Source organism: Acanthaster planci, linkage group LG15 (assembly GCF_054643075.1).
Source record: "Acanthaster planci isolate LZ-2023a linkage group LG15, COTS_SCS, whole genome shotgun sequence".
Classification (NCBI taxonomy): Eukaryota; Metazoa; Echinodermata; class Asteroidea; order Valvatida; family Acanthasteridae; genus Acanthaster; species Acanthaster planci.
Window position 1 is genome coordinate 3,293,859 of NC_141791.1, and position 17,065 is coordinate 3,310,923.

At 44.6% G+C, this 17,065-nt stretch overlaps 1 protein-coding gene across 2 annotated transcripts in view; it reads right to left on the minus strand.

Moving 5' to 3' along the window:
* LOC110984512 (metabotropic glutamate receptor 1-like) overlaps positions 1-17,065 on the minus strand; it is a 69,579-nt gene that overhangs the window by 37,811 nt on the left and 14,703 nt on the right. For both annotated transcript variants that reach the window (XM_022244773.2, XM_022244774.2), the window contains exon 2: positions 13,898-15,549. In XM_022244773.2, the coding sequence (XP_022100465.2) occupies positions 13,898-14,849 (952 nt within the window). In that variant the 5' untranslated portion in view covers positions 14,850-15,549. The remainder of the gene's footprint in view (positions 1-13,897; positions 15,550-17,065) is intronic.

A 17,065-nucleotide genomic window follows, 5' to 3' on the forward strand; every position in this document is an offset into this window, starting at 1 on the left:
AATCTTGCATCTCAGCGCTGGTGGCATACAAGATCGCCGGATTGCATTTTGACCGTTTTTGTTCTTCGTTCGTGGAACACTGTTGCACGGAAGCACACCTCTTGGACACTTGTGGGAGTCAGGTGTGGTAAATGCCGAATTTGAGGTCAATTGCGGTCGCGGTGCGTCGAGTCACTTAAAAGTGGAGGGAAGACACAAAGACAAATTTTTACAAAATAATTATACCATTTAAGGTCCCATAGTTTCGCTTCTAGCCTTTACTTCCCTGACACCATTTTTTCTTTAGAGATTTTCTGAGAAGAGACCAAGCAGGCCTGCCCTTTATGAGTTTTGCAAAGGCTGAAAGTCGACTGCTTCGTAGCCAATGCAGACACGAGCCCAACAAACCCTATCCCTTGAAAGGCATATCGCGTTGCTACAAATTTTGAAGAACCAAAAGGAACTACAAAGCAATGAAGGTATTTCCTATTATTACGTCTCTCTTAATAATTTTGGCCAAGAGAAATCGTCCCAACTCGCGTAATCATCCCGGAAACTTCCAGAGCCATTGTTCGGTGCACAAGCTCGGCGAAAGACTATTATTGTGTAACAACGCTGCAACAAAGGAAACCAATTAAGTCATTTTAATAGACGACCGGCTTTTCATAATGGAAATCCATTACTCTTGTAATTAGCCACCCACTGTTCTCAATTTAGGCCTCGGTGTATGCGCTGAGCGAAGCGCGGTTGCCAGGACTCGCGTCTTGTGCGCGCGGACGCTGAACAAGTTGAATGACACGTTGGAGTGGAATCGCCTAGGGTCGGGACGAGGGTTTTTAATTTGCCGAGATGACAGTCTGTGACAAGGTTGCTCGGCTGAACACCTGTCCGTTTTTAGGCATGCGATGAGAACCAACAGTGTGCGGCACGGTTGGTCTCTGCCTTTCCGCATACCGACTAGCTCCCAGATCCCGATGCACACATCCCTATGAACTAAATGACAAGGGTAACAGTCACTGAAAACAGAAGCTGCGTAAGCTAGTGTCAAACATGATATGTCAGCTTAAAAGCACTTGCCCCAAAATTATTTTTTTTATCCCAACCGCCCTAAACCCATAAGTAGCTCATAGGTATTGCACTAACCGAATATATACTAACCGAAAGAAGTTGGGACTAATTTTACAATTTAACCGCATGTGATATATAAGTTCTTCTCGTGAGGCTCAGTTTGCTTTTTTGCTCTAATCACAACAGTTTCCGTTTTTATCGAATCGTTGTGTGTTTTAATTCACGAGGCCACAATAGCAGGCGATTTCGGCTGAAAAGCGTTGGACTGGCCTAATACATCAGACGAAAAATCAAGCGACAACGCAAACGTATCCTAAATGTAAAGGCCGACCGGTGGGCGTCATCAATAACTGTTCCCGATTCAGTGCCTGGACAGCATGCCTTTCGATGTAGCGTCCGCTGCCGATATCTGATGTCATGAACGGAGGCGGAAGTGATACTTTGAAATTATAAAAGCCTAATTAATTTGCCATCGCGATATCAATTACTCCGACTCAGTGTGTGGACGATAGGTTTACCGCACTTTTCCCGCGGCAGGTAGAATGGCTGTGATTGGTGGGCTTGATTGATGCGGCGCAGGTGTCGCGTGCGAGTCGAATTCCTCACCCGAGTTTGGGAAACGGAATGGGAAGCCTTTCTTAATGGCCAACAATTTCTGCAGATGTTGGGCTTCACGCATTAGATTAAAAGCGGAACAATTCGTGCGATCGCCTCCATCCACTGCGTGTGCCTTTGCACGTTGGCTCGTCCCGCGTCTTTTGTCTTCGTTGGAATGACGGCTAACGCGCCATAGCACGTTCAAGCCGCCATTTACCAAGAGACGCTCGCCAAAAAGAATCGATGACTTTGTAAGCAAAATCAAGCACGCAGTACATTATGGCTCATGAGAAACAAATAAAATGCCCACGTACATGAAAGAATTTGAATCGAGCTCTACGCGTCTCCACCATCACATTTAGCAGCATTGTTGAGGTCGAGAAGTGGCCCTTTGTGGCTGTGACAGATTGTCCCCTTTGTGAGTAACTAACAGATGCCAAATTGTTGTCTTGTTGCGCGTTATGCACGCGCGATTTAAGAAATGACGGACAACAATGTACTGCGCTGGCTTAGCGTGAAAGTTGTCAGGGGCGAGTAGGGATTTTTGGAAGGAGGGATACTGGTGGTAAACTGAGCTTGAACTAACTCCCGAGCTGTGCACGGACGCACACACCTGACGGAGGAAAACACTGAAGGTATGCCCCGCCCCCTTTTTCTTAAACAGTTGGTGACAGCAGAGTGCGGGGCGGGGTTATTACAGAATTTAAACAAAATAACACGGACTGATCGTACTTATTCCTTCATATCGACTTGGTTTCCGGTTCAACTATAACTGACAAACTAAAAGACAAATGATGGGACCATATCCGCCTCGAGCACAAGCACGCCTTCATCGGTTGAAAAGAGCCGCTTTGGTTGGGAGTCTACAACGGGTAGGTAGTGATGCGACCATGACGTGTGCATAGTCGTTCGTGAACCAGTTAAGTTCAGTTCCGACCATAGGAACCTCCGTTGTTAAGTAACCAGCGCCCTCTCTTGGTCCAGCTCGAGGCCCTTTACAATCTCGTCGCTCCTCCAACACTTTTCAAGATACGTTAATGTAAAGTTTACAATGTTGTTATCATTTACATTATATTTACAAATATTTCATGCCCAATTATGGGAAGAGTTTCGAAGTCAGGGCAGAACATTCAACATAATTTTAGTGTCATAATACTTGTCGACATAACTGAAGAGAATCCACTGGATTCTGCCCATAATTTGCAGTTGATATTCTGAGATGCCGAAGTCTTTGGATAACGTAATTGAGTTATGGTCCGGAACGGAGCGTGTTTAGACAGTCCTGCGGCGTGCAGCGCCGTTACTTCACAACCGATGCGGTGAACCGTTGGCGATGGCCAAGTTGCGCAGTAAATATTCCGTCTGGCTGTCAACCCCTAACCCAATTCTCAACCTTTATTGGCGCTTTACGTGTGTTGTATTTTGTAATCGCAGCACGTGCAAGGAATGAGGTTGCAACTAATGCAGCGTGCATTCAACCAGACTGGGTGTGCAAGACACCGTGCCTATACGTACTTTGGACAGTCAATTGGGGAACGTTCTTGGTACCCGCCCCGAGTTGAAGTGCACCCCCAAGCGGCAAAAGAAAGACAGATGGTAGTAAGTTTTCCGAGCGGGTTCTTGCACGCGTTCTGCGTGTATGCAAAGACCATACATTTAGGAATAAATTTGTTACGCGTACTCAATGCAAGTGTGCTCCGCGTCAAACGCGCCACTGATCTCTATTGTAAACGCGCACCTATGCGGTGAGTACATTGATCTCCATTATATAACGCAGATCAATGGGCGAGTACCAAAACCACCCAAAAAAACTAAACAAAACAACACGCCCTCTTTTGTTCCTCCTCGTAGCGGATAAACCCTCAAGAATACTCTGGAGAGACGTCAAAATAAAACGTTTCTTGAAATGTAGTCTAACAGGAATTTCCATTAAAATGTTGGCGGAGGAAGGGGTCCGATAAACATGTTTACGGCAACGAACTAATCTGAATACCGGAAACATTCAAGAAGGTTTGAGAATGACAGTTAAAAGTCACAAAGGAAACCTGACAACTTCGAAATCGAATAAATGATTGCAAGGGCAAATGTCATTTTGCCGTTTTTATTTTTTGAGGGGGTGGGGTGGGGTAGATATACATGTGATTAAAAACTTCCAAGGACAAATGCGTTACATACCACGAACGTCTGAAAACTATAATTCGCACAAAAATTTGGTCTTTTGCTTTCATGTTGGACTGATTCTTCACTGGCGGTGATATCAATGGCTGTTGTTTTTTTTTGACCGAGATACAGGGCTATATGTACGCCGCTGTTTGACCTTTCCCGGCCAGACGCTGCCCGGTTACACTGGGTCTAAATACGGCTCCTCCTGGCGGGACCCTCATGAGTGTGGATTTTGTGCTGCTTAGAGCCAAGAATTGAAGGAATAATTACATTTGTAACACTCGGAGGCACACAAAAATACCCTGGCCATCGAGCAGAAGGCGCAAAAAATAATCCATATCAACATTTGGTCGCCAATATTCTACAAACTGGCCAACCGAGTAGTCTACGCTCATGCTGGAACGGCCTTCACACAACCAAAGCTTTACATGTAGTCAGTCCACCACTTGCTGAAAGTGACATATATTTTGTCACTCAGCAAATCTCGTGGCTATTGCCACTCTATTTTTTTGAGAAGTTAACAAATCGCGGCCTTATTTAATTCGCATGGATTCAAAATATCAACGCGGAACTGCATAAAATTCAGCGCTTTTAAGAACCATAAAGTTTTAAACAATATAAAAGGCTGTACAGATTAATAAATTCTCTGCATTCAAAATTTGGTATCTCCGATTCAAAAGGATAAAACAGAACGCTGCATGGCACATACTATGTGTTTCAGAAAAGCATTTTAAAATGCGAATAGTGATTCACTGCAGGCACAGTAATTTCCCTCAACCAACATCTGAATAAAAAGGGTCCCGCCCACATCGCTTCGGTTGATGTCGGCCTAGGTCACGGTTCATCGATACATCACAATTTTCTTGTAAGGCCCCCTGTCTTGGCTGCGCAAGACCCCCTAGGGAGTCATAAGAGGATGGAGGCAAGCGGCAAGTTACTATAAGCATCATTTTGGAGGGGAAATTGATGAGGTCAATTTCTAATTTTGTCAAGCCGGCCGCCGATTGAGACGAGTCGGAGTCTTGTTTGTCACACCTCACCTTACGAGAGGCACCCGACCACCCGTGTCCCGAACTAAGTGAGAAACGCATGGAGTGCTACGCATAATCCACGACCGTGACAAGTGGCTGTGTGCACGGTGATGGCATTGACAAACGGCGGGTGTTTGGTGTCGGCTATATCGGCATTCCCGCATCAGTATCACCGATGTGCATGACAGTACAACTCTTGGTACTGGGGATTCGGCGTTTCTCTTGCGAAATTTCCGCTCCACGTGGTTGGATCAAACACAGAGATCTGTCTCATTATAGACCTTTTCACTAATAAATTCATAATAAGCCATTTGCACGCATGCGCGCAAATGGCTTTGGCGGCAAGAAGTGTGCGCGGGCCACTGAAAACGTACAGGGCTGCGATTATGATAATTTTCTCTCAGGTTTTCTGTCTTTGTTCAGTTTTTTTCTTCCGGATATCCCACTAAATCGTTTTTGCTATTATTTTCTTATCTAAGCGAGATTTTAGTACTCTGTAAAAAAATTTCACAATCGTGATTTTTCCTGTGCGCACGAGATTGCTGTATCTAAGCCGGTCGTCTTTCGTGCTGTTTTCCAGCAAAAACTATTTAATGGGATTTTCTGAAGAAAACTGAGCAAACACAGAAAACCTGCGACAGAAACAATCAAAATCGCACCCCTTGTAGGCCTACGTTTACAATGGCCCGCTCACACTTCTTGCCGCCAAAGCCATTTGCGCGCATGCGTGCATAATTATGAATGTATTAGTGAAAAGGTCTATAATGAGACAGATCTCTGTGTTAGATCCAACCATGTGGAGCGGAAATTTCGCATTTGTGCGCATGCGTGCATAATTATGAGTTCATGAGTTTTGCCTAATATAACCCCGTAGTAAAGGAGGAGACATTACCATCGGTATTAGTATTTTTCACTTGCTGTTTATAGCTCTTTCGTATTCTCAGTATTATTCAAACTACTGTTCTGCTTTTGCACTGCCTAGCAGTCACAGTTTGCAAACCTCGTATGGAAGGAAAAAAGAATACGGTGACGTAATAAAAGTCTGCTGCTTCACCGCACCGATATGTAAGGTCAAAGATCAATCCCGTCTCTGTACTTTTTTCCTTGACTATTCCTTGCAAAATGGACACCGTGGGTGAACAATGTCTCGGAGGGTAAGAAAACCCTTTTGCCCAGCATTTTGTATGATAATATTTTGTGCACGGTGACAAAATGACACACTTAAAGAGACTAAGCCGAAACATCGCGCACCAACCTTGAAAATAATACTTCGAGAGCAAACCTTACGAGTCTAAGCCTCCAATACCAATTACATAAATGACAAACACAATTATAATTGGATTTTTTTTCTTATTCAATGCTGGCTTCTTATTTAGCGCCGAAGGCAATAAAACGCTGACAGGCCACAAAAGCTTGAAAGCTTGTTAAACAAGTTGGCCGCTATAAGCCGGGTATTACATAAGAAATAATGGAACTATACACTAACAACTGTAACACAATACCGGCCGATGTTATTAAAAGGTAAGCCGGTATTAGGCACTCAAGACTTATTACAAGATACATAAAGGATAAGGAAAATGTGGAAATAGGCGAGAGTTGAGAGGATTTTAAAGAGCCAAACGGGTACAAAAGTCAGGGTCAAACAGGGAGGAGTTTGTCGTGTAAGATTTGATTTTCATATACCATTTCGAAGTACATGTATATACAAAATGGGCGGTAATCTTGTCGAAAGCAGTATTCGGTACCAGTGGTGTGTCCAGTGGGGGGGGTTGTCTCCAGAACATCATGTTGAATAAGCCCAAAGATGGATTCGCTTTTGGACCCCCCCACACACACACACACACGAAAAGCTGGCCCTGTATGTATATGCTCGGTCATATCAAAACCGACAAAGAACATGCATTTTTATGGCGTCCGACGATGGGTAGATTAAACAGGTTGGGATATGTACTGATTTGGGGCACAATGGCTGCACGGGGAATGCCCGCGCACCGGTTGGTATGTAAAAATGCAGACCCATTAGAGCCTAGCTAGTAGTACTCACAGCAACTTAGCATCCTGAATCGATCACTTTTAATAGGGATGTCTCTCTTAGCAAAAGTGTGATCGGTTCCGGTTGCAACCTTCGGGAGTTGCAGCAACACAAAACGAGTCAAGATGTTAGCAGTTATCAGCACGCCCATACATGGGCACCAACGGGACGAAATTCGTCCATCGGACGACACGAGGAGCGTCGGGAATTTCAACGGGCGGGCAAGTAAAGAAGAAAGGGGGGAAAAAAAGCAAAGCAGATGTCGCCAGTCGCAAGTGACATTTTCCTCTCCACTCCTGCTCTTCCCAATTACGAGTCGATGAGAGTCCGACTCCGGGACTCTTCATCCAGTCATCATGCAAACGAATTCCCCGCGGACGAGCTCGGCCGGCGTGTAATCCGCACTGCTAGCAAATCCCCCCCCCCCGCTTACAATCCGATTACTTTCATTGTCGAGTCGGGACAAGATTCGATTCTGTGGCCAACTGTGTTTGTATGGGCGGGTCATTGAAAATTAAATACATGTACCACCGGATCGGTGACACCACAGACCACTTGTGCTTAAGACCTTAAAGGGTTTTACCAGCGATGAAACCTTTTCTTTTCTTTGATACCTCTATCATGAACATTTAAATGTGTGCTTTCCTGAATGTATTCCAAGCTTTCTTTTCAACTACGAATTGAAAAACTAAGGGGAAACGGCACGTTTTACAAGAAGGAATTTCTGTAGATATACATGTACATTATGAAAACTATATGGCCCTCTCAAAATGAAATTCCCATGAGCAACCACATACAAAGACTGATGTTGGAGTGTGCTACTGAAATTTATTACGAAATCTGACATTCAATCTATCTTCTTCTTGCTACGAGCCAATTTCGTTTGGACATCTGACGTCTGTTACAAGAACTCGGGCAAACGACAACTTATTGGTTGTGTTATCACACACGAACTCCAAACAACACAGCTTCAGCCTTGAATTAAGGCTACGGATTTCCCAGACTTGCAGGATATTCAACACGAGTTATTAGTTTGTGAGCCACGTGGCACTTTGGTCGTTGTTCTTCTATTTGCCCATTCGAGAATGGGCACAAAAATTATCGCAGGGATACCACCAATATTACATTATTAACAGACGCGGCCAACCAGAATGAAACTTACATTGATCATTTTCACAGACGGAGAGGGAGAGATTTGTGTATGCTGGCATATTAATCGACACGCGATATGCATGCACTTTTCACAATGTAATGATATGCACTTACAAGGAAGCCCACTAGACCAGAACTATCAAGTTCAGTAAATTATTTCACCGTTTAGCAAGGATGAAAAAGCTTATATGATATGAATCTATCCAGTCCTCGGCTGTTTAAACTATTCACTCTTGTCCCCACGAGGACTACACGGGCAAAGTGGGGGGTCACGGTCAAATGGGTAGAGGTCATCTAAGGTCAAGCCCAGTAGGTAGGGTTGAGAAGGAGCGACGCTTAAACGGAGGTAAATCATTCGTGACTGGGCCTTATTTTTTGGCAACAAATCTGCACAATGACCCACTCTCTCAGTTGAGTGCATTTCCAAAAAAATACATAGCACAGTATAGATATGAGGTAAAATACTGTGCTTCCAGAACTGTGCTCGGTGCGGTTATAACCCATTGCTTTTACTCCCCACGCACAAAAACCACATGCATTACACAAATTTATCTCCGGATCTGTAACCAATGACACGGCATGTTTGACACCGGTATAGGTCCGGAAATAAATCAGAATACAGCAGATGTGTACATGAACATGTACGTGATAGGTGTCTCATATGCTCTTTCACAACTGAGGCACGTGATATGCACGCTTTAATGTCGAGTATTTTAAGCTGCATGGTCAAGCATTTATGTGCAGGTGTTGCTGTGCACATGTACATTTCCTTTCAATACCGTCACATGCTGCTTGACACTTGCTGCCGATGACTGAGAATGTGTAGCGTGGGCTAATGCGCACGGCCAGGTCACTGTTGGCTACATAAAACTGCTCTCTTTTGTGCAGTTGTAAACCTATCTTAATATTTCATATCGCAAGAAATAAGAGACATGAGGCAAATAGCTCTTTCACGTTATTGTCATTATATAATAAAAAAAATACCTGGAAAGGCATTTCAAGGAATATAACGCACACAACAAAAGCGGGACAAAAATATCGTAAAATAATCTCTTTCCTTATTTAACCGATGGAGTGAAGTACGCATTAGCGTCGCTATACCGTGCGCAGATAATCGTTTCAAAATTTACGATGTTGCGTCGTGTGATTTCTTTCTTGCTTTTCAAAAAGCGACACCAAATGTCAAGGTGGTCTCATAAGGTATGCTTTATAGTACTTTTACACTCTCATACTCTTTCAATGGCGTTTTTGAAGCGCTTACGCGGTGACAAAATCACTATGGCAAATCCAGGAATAATAAGCTCTCATGATCTTATTAACGCGAGAAGTTGGCTGGTGCGTACGGACGCTTGTTCCGGTTGAGATTTTCAGGGTGACTAGTGTTGAAATCTAAAGCGAAACATAACAGTGACTGAAACCAGTATAAACTGTAAGAACGGAATGACTATAGGGATTTTCGAGTTTGTAAGCACATGAAGCGAAACTAGGCCAAAAGGCTCCCAGCAGTGTCGGCGTTTACGTTATGTATTGCACTCAATGCAATTGCACACTGTGAACAAAATCACGACTCCAATGGAATCACACACAAGCTGTTTCATGTTGACAAAGAATTCAGTAATATCGTGAACGTTGATCATTCTGAGCCAGGGTCGGTATGCCAGGTTGTAGAGTAAATGTTCACATAAGAAGACCCGCTTTGGATTAAAGACGCCATTTCCTTTCTAACTTGCGCGCGCAATAATTTCTGCCATTTGAAGAATGCCAAAAAATGCAGGTGTCGCAGACTACAGAAGGCGTCAAGTTGAAACTATTATGATGGGGCCCGCGTACATGTATGTGCTGTCCTACTCACTCAACCTAAGTTAGTTCTTATGTTATTACCTATCTAGTAAAAACAGAATTAGCTCTACCAAAGTTTTCTATGTCACTTAAGCAATCACCGACCATATCGTGCACAAAACAGGCCTACAAATTAAAATGTCTAAGCCCGAGGCGCGCATGCGCTCGCTTGAGGATGCGTGAGAACATACACACAACTGATAACAATTCTGCTACGTCAGCATCTCGAAATGTAGAGATAACAGTCCGTGTTGAGGTGCCACTGAAAGAACAGGGCCTTACCGTCGACTAGTTGGCTGTATGTGACACTTTTCGAGAAAAAAAAATCGATGTCCCCATCAGTCAAAGAACCTTTACATCGAAAGGGAAACCTTAAAATTATGCATTGCAAATTAAAGCTTAACATTCCATTGGCAACTTTTAATAAAAGTGGACAAATGGGTTTGTCCTTCACCAACTTTTTTTTTTAGCTCGCTCTTTAATTATTTGCATATATATGTGTACCTGTACAGTAATGTACGTATCTGGACCATATCTACAGTTCCGCACTTGTGTGAATTTCGTAATTTGTCATGTGGTTTTTGCACCTTGATACAAAGGTGAAACCATGGATTGTTTATAATGTAAACTATGATTACAATCAACCAAGAATCCTCGCAAGAGGTGACTTTTTTGACACCTTTGAATTCTTATCGGCGAGAACGCTGACATAAGTAACGCTGATCATCAATCATGATTCGTGTGATTAGGCTTCACAGAAAAGGCTTGCGACTTTTCTACTGAGAAATGACAGACAGAAATGATTAATCAAATAGATCTGTGTAAAACTGTCTGCATGCATTGCACTGTGCGCTTCGGGAAATGGCAATTCGATTGAAAAAAATCCAGACAAAAAGAAGTGCAAGGCTGAAAAAAATCACGATTTCACAAAGAGAACACAACTTAGTTATAGAGGTTTGCGATAGCACCGTGCGAGGATATCTCTTTTTGAGCATGTCTGGTTCTGAAAAGAACGTTAATGGAACCCTCCGGTTCTACCACACATGCTCACGAAAGAGATATCCTTGCACGGTGCTACTTCAAACATCTGTAACTAACTTGCTACCTTCACCGTCAGAAGCTTCAAAGCTCAGAACAGAACTTCAGTTTGTCATGGCCACATGCTGCAATTTTAAAAGCACTTCATGCACCAACTACATGTATAATTAATTACAAGGAACGTGTCTCAGAGAAATTGACTAACAGTCAAAGTTACCAGCCCAAAAAACGAAAGAGTTTTTCCAAATCCATTATCATAGTGATAGCTGGACCGATCGGACGAATGCGCATGCGCGTTGCAATGAATGTGTAAACCAAAACCCATGGTCTGGTTCCCCCAGACTGAAAAATTCACTCCATTGGATTGCAAATTCACTCCCTCCGACTGAAAGAGGGACCAGACGAATTCGAGTGAATTTTTTTTCATCCCACAGATCAAATATCAATCGAGTTTCTACTGAAAGGGGTTCTCTTTCAAACTATTTCAATCTACATTCAGAGTGATTTTCAGTCTAAAACGTCTAGTCCCTTGTGTCATTCTTTTATATTTAGAGAGCCCACGATGTACATGCACTGCAAAACCTGGGGTGTTAAATTTAACACCCTGTTATCAGAGGACAACACAAACACTTTTCACTGGTGTTAAAAACTTTGGTGTTATTTGGTCTTACTTTTAACACCCTCCAGTGCATTGTAAAACTTATAGGTGTGCAAAACAATACCCTATGGTGTGTTCATCTGATAACACCAAAAAGTGTTGATTTCAACACCAGAGTTTTTACAGTGCGGGAACCCTACAGACTAGTGTTATTACTCACGACACTCGATTCTCACTACAAAAACAAAAAAACTAAAACAAAAAAACAAAAAACGGAAATGGACTGAATCCTTCAACTGCGGCATCGCCCCATTATCAGTGCCAGACAGATATTGCAGTTTTGATTTGTGTACGTGTAAGTGGTTTAGTAAATAGCCCCGGTAAAGTGGTCCTTCGAATTTAAGGAAAGGCATCGAGGTGAATTATGCCACCATAAACAAGAAGCACGGCCCATGTAAAGTGGACGGGATAAAATTACCTGCGCTGCGGTGAAATGTTCTCTCTTGGTTGAGGGGGACCAGCAGGTTCAACGGGGTGGGTTTTTTTTAACTTTATGCATGGGATAACAGTGAATATGGAAGTGCGGTATTTGATTAGACCCGTGGATTAAGTTTATATTCTCGGAAAACCAAAGGAAGAAACACAGCCAGCATGTTTTACGGTTAAATGTTTGGATTGCTCTAAACGAAGCATTAATGCATAAACAACAAAGAAACAGCTCCAATTACCTTCGCAATAAATGTACAATTCTATGTCTGGGCTTATTAACATATCCTGTAACCTGGTTTCAAGACGGCTATATCAGGTTTACATCGAAAATGCTCAGTCGGTTGTTCTACACGCTATTCATTTTATTGTCGTATCTCTCACACATAAATGTAGTGGCTTAGGGGGTATTGTTCAGATGGAGAGAAAACGACTCCCTTCACCAATAAAATGGACGTGCACGCTGAACAAATTATTTTTTCTACTTGGCCAAACGCTGAGTCCTACCTCCAATTTCCATGGTCTTACACTTAAGGGGCCCTAGTACGGCAGATGGTCAACCTCTTTTTCTGGTTGGCAGAACCTTAAGCAAAGTCTTTTTTTTCCTGCTCAGTTCAACGACGGCTCAACATCACCCAGCTGAATTGCCCCATACTGCGCAAAATGATACAATATGCACTTTTTATTTCGTCGCGTCTGCACCGCAAAACATTCGCACATGGACGCCTTGAACCCTGCCTCAGCTCTTTACAGCCACGGCGCCAGTTTGCGTTCAACACTCCAAGGGACTGAATCATTGATGATCTCGTGATAAAGTATCGTGCACGGGGATCGTCCGGCTATCTTCCGCGCATTACGTCATTCGGCACAGCTTTGAGTCCTGACTTCGGTTGCGAAAAACAGGAAAGAACCGTGAAAGCCTGTACAAACCGGCAGTGTGTTCAGTGTGAAACCCAGAGATTGGACAAGCGGGGCAACGTAAATGAAGGGTCATGGGGAGAAAGGTCACGCAGTCGGGGTAAAAAAAGATATATTCGGAACTCGACTAAGTGTGCTACTGTTCAGTGATTCTTCCGTACTAGTGAATTACATGATAACGATCCTTTTTTAGGTATCAAAGGGCAGCTTTACCTCAAAATGGAAACCTTAACATTGTGCATTTTAAAATAAAGCTTAACGTTCCATGGTGAGGCAGAATGGCAACCTTTGACCTTTTTCCCAGTCTTAAAAGTACAGTCTAATAGACCGGTTGCGCCCGCTAAATCACGTGACCTATAGTGGATATCAACCCCATAGCAATGTGTGTTTTGGGTGTTAACTAACAACCCAGCCAAGTAATGGTATAGCACCCACCACACCAGCAGTACCACGTACAGTACCTACCGTCGACTTTCTTTTTGGTAAATGATACCGAGACCGTGTCCGAAACGGGCTTCCAGAGCTATGGCTAGGTCTTCTGTCTGCCTGTCTCCGCAAATTTCCAATGGAGCGAAGACCTAGACCTACAGTGTAGCTCTACACAACATATTCGGAGGCAGCCTAAGTCTTATGAAAACACTTTGCTTTTGGTGGGCGCCGTGTTTGTTGATATTTAATACCCACTAGAGGTCACGTGCTTAGCGGGTGCAATCGGTTTATTGTGAATGTCGTCATATGTGTAACCTTAATTGTTTATTTAAACACTGAGGGAAATGGATAAGTTTTGGATTGATGCCAACACCAGACTGGAAAATAAAAATGCAAGAATCGATCCTTTTCCAGCTCTGGACCCTACAAAATATTACTTTTTTGCTTTGATCAGAGAATGAACTTTGTTGATAGTGTATTAATACACTTCCTGTTAGGCTGTTGTTGGATTCGGCTGGATTAAGCAATGAGCTCAGTAATACCCAGTATGCAGGTAAACTCACTTACCAAGAGTATGGACGACAGAGACGTAACTCCAATTATACCGCAGCACGATGTCCACCATCGCCTGGGCTTGCAGTGTATCAGATGGGCAAACTCTAATGAAGTATTCATATAGGGTTTTATCGCTAAGATCCTTGCTCGTCGCCGAGTAGGCAACCTGTGGAATGTTGAACAGCTGCAGCAGGTTCTGCACATGGATGGCCACTTCGCTCGAACCCGGTCCGATGACGCCGACGATGGGTTTCCGAGGGGGGACTTTGGTCCCGGCATCACCGTCAGCGGGGAGGCACTGGTCCTGTGCCGGCCGGGAAGACGCCGGGTGCTGGCCGGTAGCAGCACCGCTCCCGCCGGTCGCGCCGATGTTGTCGCTGACGAACTCCAGACTCTGCTCCAGGGCCACCGAGGAGTACCAGCAGGAGTCCCGAATCTCGTAGCCGATTGTGATGTTGGGGAGGATGGTCGGGTTCTGATTGATCTCCGCCAGGGTCTTAATCATCACCTCCACCCTCTGGACGCCGTACTCCTCCCGGATCTCACCGCAAGTCCGCTGGGTGGCCTTGCCCTCCGACGGCGGCGAGTGGACGGAGAAGAGCGCGCCCAAAATCACGTCGCCGTCCATGCGGGCGACCTTACGGGTTCGGACGGTGGCCGAGGCGGCCCCGACGCTACCGACGAGGACAAGAATCCAGACGGCCAGCAGACCCGCCCTCTGCCAATCCGAGGACCGCGGTCCAGTCATGTCTGATTGTCCGCCGAGCCCAGACGGAGTTCTAGCATCGCCCGAGCGTTGGTCTCTGAGCACGGTGCCACTGCTGACGTCGCGGAGCGGCGCACGACGACTGCCCCTCACAGACTTAGTCCGTCTCGATCCGCTAAATCCACCGAGATGGTGGTGACGACACTGATGACTCTGCCACATGCAGTAGTCTAAATGATCGGTAGCTGGCAGGGCCATGGCTTCCTTCACACGCCGATAGCCCCCTACTTGCCAGAGCGTATCCACCTCACTCAGCTGGATTACCGCAGCTCGGGCAATCCCAAGGCGCTTGAATAATGAATACCTGTGATATTTTTAATCGAAAACCGGGCGGCCGCCGAAGGATACTGCACTCACGCTGTAGCCGCTATATCTCCACAGAGCATTTTTTTTTTAATTCCCGCCCGCCTTTTCTCTTTATCTTCGAATCACAATAAACTCCTTCAACTTCTGCACCAAGCGCTCGTGATAGAATAACGACCGCTGACTTCCCTGTGTGATCGACTGAGAGGATATTAATAGCCTGAAAAAACAAATCGAGTTTGCTCCTTTCGCTTTGAAGCGGCATGCGGCCCTCAAAAGAGAGCGATCACTGTAAATTATTTCACGCATGCGCGGGCAGTATCTTCCTCCAACAGTTCTGGACCAGCAAGGACTGGAATGGGTACAGGGCACATAGAGGAGTGCACGCACTGACTGGTCAGTACCTGCAGTCTTCACCGCCTACGACGGGATATGACATCTCTCTGCCCTCCGTTCAAAGAACACAACTCTTGTCCAAGCTTGCGTACCCGAGTCGCATAAACCGGGACATAGTAGGAATGCGCAGGTCTTGTCAACGTGTTGCAAAATTGATTGCATCATCTTAGGTGTTCCTCGAACAGCGCTGATCTCGGACCTACAGTAAAAAAAAAATTAGACAAACAGTGAGAAAAGTGAGAGTGTGAACCGAAGCGTAATTCATTATGGGGTAAAAATCCATGCACAGACTTCCAACCTGGTACCCTCCTCCTTCCCAACCGCGTTCCACCCACCCCAAAGGCCCATTAGCGTTTCCTCGAGTTCAACCTTTCCCCTGGGAAGTCGATAGCTTCTTGAATGAAGAATAACGGAGTAAAGGTCATGCCTGAAGTGCTATAAACCTTTTCACTAACAAATTCATTTTCCCCGCTTCATCTCGCGCGCACAGGAAAAATCGCGATTGTAAAAGCTTTTTACAGGGTGCTAAAAATCTCGCTTAGATTAGAAACTAATAGCAAAAACGATTTAGTGGGATTTTCTGAAGAAAAAAACTGAACAAAGTCAGAAAACCTGAGAGAAAATGATAAAAAATCGCACCCTGTACATTTTCAACGGCCCTTGCTGCCAAGGCCATTTGAGCGCATGCGTGCATAATTATGAGTTTATTTGTGAAAAGGTCTATCCGCCGAGCTGAAGAGCAGGTATACCTAATCAGCGAAAGAAAGACAGCTGGTTTACAAGCGGGCTCTTCCACGCGTTCTGCCCGTACGCAAAGACGATACACTCCGGAATAAATTAGTTACGCGTACTCAGCGTGCTCCGCGTCAAATGCGCATATCCTTACTGAACTGAATCTGCTTGCCCTGAAGAAGGTACACAGCTACCGAAAGCTCGGCAATTACATATTTCAGAGCACTGATTTAATCTTATATTCTTGTCGATATTCTGATCACGGTGCTACGCAACCCTTCCATATAACGCCCTCTTTTGTTCTGGGTACGATCTTGCCGCATCATGTTGGTTCCGACCATGCCTTGCGCAATCTAACCCCTGGTATTGTATAATTTAAACATCCTTCTATTTTGGGATATTCAAATTAGGACTTTAGTCAGTCTGTTTACGCACGACGCAGATTTGCGGGTGCGTGAGGTGCAGGAAAATACGAGGGCGCGAGCGTGCAGCTTTTGAAATACGTGTGCGATTGACTTTACATTTATGTATCCTGAATAGCCAGCGTTATTTTCGTATTCAACACGACCAGGAGCTAATGAAGGAATGCGCGCGCAGCCCATTGAGTCGACGTTGATAATGAAGGCCGGTTTGTACTAAAGGCAGACGAGAAAGCCAAGCGAATATGACGTCATAAAAGAATTGCAGAAACTTTCACTCGAGTTAAATATTGTTGGTGCTTTTGCGAATTCGTAGCGCGGACATTTGATTTGACGTCACGAATCCGTGTTTGTGTTATTTTTCGTGTAAAGTATGAACCCGGCCTCAACTCTATGTGCAGTGGGCGTGGTTTAAACTGAAGTGACGTCACACTTACGAACCGCATAGATCATGTGCCATTAAACCTCCTGACTGGCGGTTGTTTCCAAATCGGGCATTTTGCGGCTATACGGCCTAGATTTTTCCCGCTGACCGACCACGGTAGAGAGCCGAAGCCGTATTAA